General features: G+C 35.5%; 1 protein-coding gene across 1 annotated transcript; it reads right to left on the reverse strand.

Moving 5' to 3' along the window:
* Positions 1–1,651: 1,651 nt before the first annotated feature.
* On the reverse strand, positions 1,652–2,719 carry LOC141525691 (uncharacterized). Its single transcript, XM_074240253.1, has one exon. It carries the CDS (start codon positions 2,717–2,719, stop codon positions 1,652–1,654), a length of 1,068 nt encoding a protein of 355 aa, XP_074096354.1.
* Positions 2,720–5,801: the final 3,082 nt, after the last annotated feature.

Raw genomic sequence — 5,801 nt, forward strand, 5'->3', positions numbered from 1 at the left:
AATGATTGAATGATTTAATTAAAATAATTTTGAAATCAAATTAATTATTATCAATTTTTAAATTCAAATAAAGTCATTACAAGTGTGGGATATAGTCGTTCGGGTCAAGTGTGCGCACTTAAGTATTTAAACTAATATTATAATTAAACAATAACAAATAAAGACAGAATAACCCATGCATACTATAAATTATTTATTGAACTAATAATAAAATCAAATAATATTATATAAAACTTTTATACTTAGAATGAAAACACAATTAATGAGAGAAACTCAAAATCCGCACACTTGACTCGCTTTGCGGGTAAGTGTACGCATTCGTTTGGGTAAGTGTGCGTACTTGAGGAAAGTGTGCGCATTGTTTTTTTATAGATAGATAGATAGATAAACAAATTCATTTGACCTTAGAGCCTAAGCTCCCTCAAGGCCATGATAGCAATATACAGTATACAATAGAAAACAAAAAGACAGCGATCATCATTATAATGTAATAACACAATCATAATATTAATAATAATAATAATAATAATAAGAGTAGTGAAAACATTGATATTAATTACCATAATAATAACAATAATGATAATGGCAATAATTTTGCCCTTCGGCAATTCTGTTTTGTCATGTACAATAAATATAATGCAATACAATAATAATAGTAGTAATAGTAATAATAATAATATTAGTAACAGTAATAATAAGTGAACAGCAGCTAGTCATCTTTCTGAAGAAAGAATGCAAATAAGCAGCTTTGAAATTCTGTTAAATCATCAACAGTTGTAAGCCCAGCTGGTAACGAGTTCCAAATTCGTATACCCTGAATTAAGAATGATCGATCATACACGTTACTGGTGAATTTCGGCAATTTTAAGTAATCCTGCCTAAGATCACCTCGACGCATTGCAACCTCTAAGAACTGCAGCTCCGGACCAAACAACTGTCGATAATTTAATCGAATTTCTTTAAAAAATAAACACGCAATAAAATAGTCCCTCCTTGAACTTAGCTTTAGCCAGCCCAATCTTTTATAATATGGAGTCACGTGCTCATATCTAGACAGCTTAAAAATAAATCGAATACAAGAATTCATTTTCCTTTGCAACCTCATTTGTAACTTATTAGCATTTTCGTAAATGCTGCAGAACAGTAATCAAAAATTGGAAAAATAATAGTTGTTACAAGCTTTATACGCAACCGCTCACTGAACACTTCATTACTAATATTTAGCTCAGCCAGTGATCTCATAGCCTGATTACACACATTCGTAACCTGATACTCCCAAGAAAGAGTGCTGTCAATAATTACTCCCAAATATTTTACAGTTTTCACGTAAGGAATAACACAATCAGCTACAACAATATTATCTGCTGATAAACAGGCATCACTGCTCACCTTAAGCCTACTGCCAATAATAATTGCGCTAGTCTTTGAGTAATTTAATCTAAGATAATTTAGCTCACACCATTTCACAATTTGCCGAATTTCATTATTTCACCTCACTACCGTATCAGTGACCTCACCAGGGTAACAAGACATATATATATAACTAGATCATCGGCGTAAAGCAAATAATGACAATTTATAATCTTCGCTAAATACGCAATATACAACGTAAAAAGTAGTGGGCCGAGAACACTACCTTGTGGAACACCATTCAAAACTTCTCTCCACGCTGAGCTGTTATTATTATAGCAAACTGACTGACTCCTTTGAGATAGATATGATCTAATCCATCAGTAGCCTCATCAGAAATGTTCATTGAAAGAAGTTTACGTAGCAATCTCTGGTGGCTGACTGTATCGAACGCCTTACTGAGATAAAAAAATACAGCAATCGTAACTTTATGTTCATCAATAGCCAAACAAATGTCATCACACAACTTGATCACCGCAGTTTGAGTATTCAATCCATCTTTATAGGCCAATTGATATTTATCAGTATAATTATTCGCATTAATATAATCCACAATTTGATCATAGACGCATCTTTCCAATGCTTTGGATAAATTAGATAGCAAAGAAATAGGACGATAATCGACGCAGTCAACCGGATGAGGCACCTTGGGAATAGGTACAACATGTGATAATTTCCATTTTGTCGGAAACTCACCAGTAGCCAGTGACATATTGAATAATTCAGTAAACCACGGTAGAAAGTACGGCAAAACACATTTATAAGCTTTAATAGAGAAATTGTCCGGCCCTACTGAGCAGGACAGTAGCCTCATTATTGATCTTTTAACCGATTCCATGTTAAGCTCCCGGAAATAGAAATACTCATTATTATTGTTAATATCTCCCAACACAATGTCATCAGTCACAACTTCCGACCAATTAGCACTGTTGGTTGAATTTATAAAATAGTCATTTAATTCATTTATATCAACTCTCAACAATTGTTGAGCACTTTTACTTTTAATCAAGCCAAGTCTTCTAAGATCATTCCATAACGCACGTGAATTTTTCGCACTACTCAACTGCTGATCAAAATACTTTTTCTTCTCCTTAGTAAGTCTCTGCTTCAAAAGCCGTCTGACATTCGAATACTCCTTGTACGCATAACCAGTTCTCCTAAAAATACGATATAGACTATCAGGACGATTTTGGAGATCCCTGATCTCCGGTATAAACCATGAAGCTGGTGGCCGTCGTGGATGAACAGTCTTCTCAGATGCAACATCATTAATAATATTATCTAGTAATTCATGTAAAGCATAATTCATGTCATCAACTGACCCATAAGCCGTGTCCTAATCAGCATCAGCACAAAAACACAATTCACGCAGCCTATCTTCATCAATCCCACTCCAATTTCTGTACAAAAAGCTTTGCATTTTACGCAATTTAACTTTATAATTATAAGTAATAGAAATCAAATCATGATTTGACAGAAATGGCTGCTGCGATTGCTCAGAATGCAAAACTTTCTCCAAATCATCAACAATACAAGTATCAATCCATGAATCTGAGTCTTGCAAATGATGAGTTGGCTGATACTCAACAATATGCAAATCATGGCTTACACAAAATCTACGAAGCTGATCACCAAAGTAGCACTTCTTGCTCAAATCAGAATTAAAATCACCCATTATAATAACATTGCTGTACAAAGCCATAAGAGCCTCAAGCTCTTCTTCCAATTCATCCAGATGTAATATATTCGGGGGTTTGTAAACCACACCAACCAGTAACTTTTCTTGAGATAATGCTGATACTTCAATAAATAGATATTCTGGATGTTTGTCTTCATCATTAGGAGAAGATGCTACATATTTAGAATGTAATTCGTTTCTAACATAAAGAGCAACACCTCCTCCACTCCTGAGCCTTCGATCATGACGATGTAAGGTAAATAATGGCAATGCAATCAAGTTATTAGACACAAGATGATTTAACCATCTTTCTGAGACAGCTATAATATCATATTGATGACATCTGAAGTATTCGCGAAAAAGTTCACAAATCTTCTCATTTCTAAGAGACTGGGCATTAACGTGACAAACTCTTAAGCAATTATTTAAACAATGGCGCGGTGAAGTAGTAGCAGCAGCAGCAGAGAGTAATGCCGAAGAGGGAGCAGGTACTAGCTATTGAAGAGCATCAGCCAACGGTTGAAGCCCAGTAGAAGGCAATAGTTTAACTGGCTGTTTCTTCTCATCATATCTGACATTCACAGTAGTGTATGAAATCTAAATATTCTTAGCCGCTATGTTAGGATACTTTTTACGAATTTCCTGACGAAATTTATACAGAGACGCAGGATGCCTACACCTCCTCCAGCAATTCTTGATCTGCATCGACCACCCGCTCTCGCTTTTCAACCTCTGCAATTCCTTTGCAATTGCTTTAAGTGATTTAACATCCTTACTTAATATATCATAACCTTTTACTAACTTGTCAACCTGAGTAACAAGTGCAGTCATTCTATCTGCAGCAGTATCTATCTTCCTTTCAATACCGTCTATTTTATCCAACTTGGCATTAATGGCATTAAGCGCTTTGGAAACATCAACAAAGCAAACTGGGCAAGTATCAGCTACTTTCCCAGCAGCACGCAATTTCGACGGCAAACCACATCTCACTTTTACACAAGTGTCATGAAAGTAGTGTTTACACTCAGCATTAGTTCGCACCGCTGCAGATTGCTCCGTAATCAACTTAAGGCACAATGCACACGACATCGACATTGTGAAGAAATCTTCTAGGTGGTAGCAGGGAGCAGTAACCAAAAGCAATCACGTTGCAGCACTCCTAACCTTACCACAGAATACGAAGAAGTTTTCACTAAAATTAATATAAAAAATAGCAAAGAAAGTTCAAATTTATTATTACACGAGGAACTTCAGATCCTTATACAACAAAAACCAAAAATATGTACCACTAAAACAACTTAATAACAACAGACTTGTAACGGGTATTTTTCCTGGTTTCCAAAAGGAGTGATTTTTAACCGTTGGTGATTTGGACAAGACTTCCTCAAATATCTGTATCCCCTAGCTCGAATAAAATCTCGCCGGAATCCAGGATCTTTTCAGGGATAGTTTATATTACTTATAAATGAAATTTGAGCCTGATTATAATTAATACTCTATTTATTTAAGACAACAAACAACAAATATCGAAATTTAACTTATAAAATTTACAAACTTTACTATATCGCACATAACCCGCACAAACCGTTTGTTTTCCCGTTTTTCAGTGCCACCTAGAGGCCAAACTCTATCTACTACCTTTACGCAGTAGTATTCCTATTTTACCGACGGTTGCGCACGGCCCTACCTGCCCTTAATCCCGTCTGGGTGCTTGAAAAGCAACCCTTCCCGGCCCTACTTATCCCTAGTTCCCTCTGGGTGCTTGGAAAGCAACCCTTCCCGGCCCTACTTACCCCTAGTTCTCTCTGGGTGCTTGGAAAGCAACCCTTCCCGGCCCTACTTACCCCTAGTTCCCTCTAGGTGCTTGGAAAGCAACCCTTCCCGGCCCTACTAGGTGGCCAAATTTCCCCCAATGGACAAGTCAGCACTTACCTGGTTCCTGGTCGGAGACAAGGTAGAAGTTTCTTGGTTCCTTCCTAGTGAATGGTCTACTACTGGGAAGGTTATAACCACTGGGAAACTTGGTTACTTTTTCCGTCAATCAAAATCGCTTTTGTCATTTCCTAGACCTTTCTCCAAGAGTGAAAGATCTTGGAAAATTATCGCCATCTATCGCTCGTCGTCAAACTTCAGATTTTTCAATTATTTAAATCTGATCAAATATCAAATTCATCCATCAATTTCAATAAATTTCAATAAATTTCATACAAAAATCAATTCCATACAAAAGTCGTTCGGGACTTAGAAAAAATAACATTTGCCGAATAATAATTTTCACCAAAATAATTTCCCATACTAATTTCATTTCTGGGACTTAGTACAAATAAGTTAATTCACAATGAAAATAATTAATTAAATAATTATTCAGATATTTTGAATCTGTTCGAGAATTCAATTAATTCTTTCTTTCAGGTAAAATAAATTTTTGTTCTTTAAAAGAACAAAAATTATCGCCACGCAGTTTCGCTTATATTAACTCGTCGGTTTTTACTGCAAACGAACGAGCGGCAGAATTCTTCGCCACCTCTTGCCACGGTGGCGTACTCAACCATTCGCGCGTATTTTCAAATAAATCTCAGTCAAGTATTTAAAACTAAATAAACTTTTGCATTAAACAAAAATAATTCGTGATGTTGGATAAACATTATAGTTAAATGATAATTATTTTTAAAGAAAATACAAAAGAAATGTAAATGAACAAAAAAAACATTTT

Source organism: Cotesia typhae, unplaced genomic scaffold (genome assembly GCF_013202065.1).
Source record: "Cotesia typhae breed Kobodo isofemale line unplaced genomic scaffold, CoteBio_Ctyphae contig_27, whole genome shotgun sequence".
Lineage (NCBI taxonomy): Eukaryota > Metazoa > Arthropoda > Insecta > Hymenoptera > Braconidae > Cotesia > Cotesia typhae.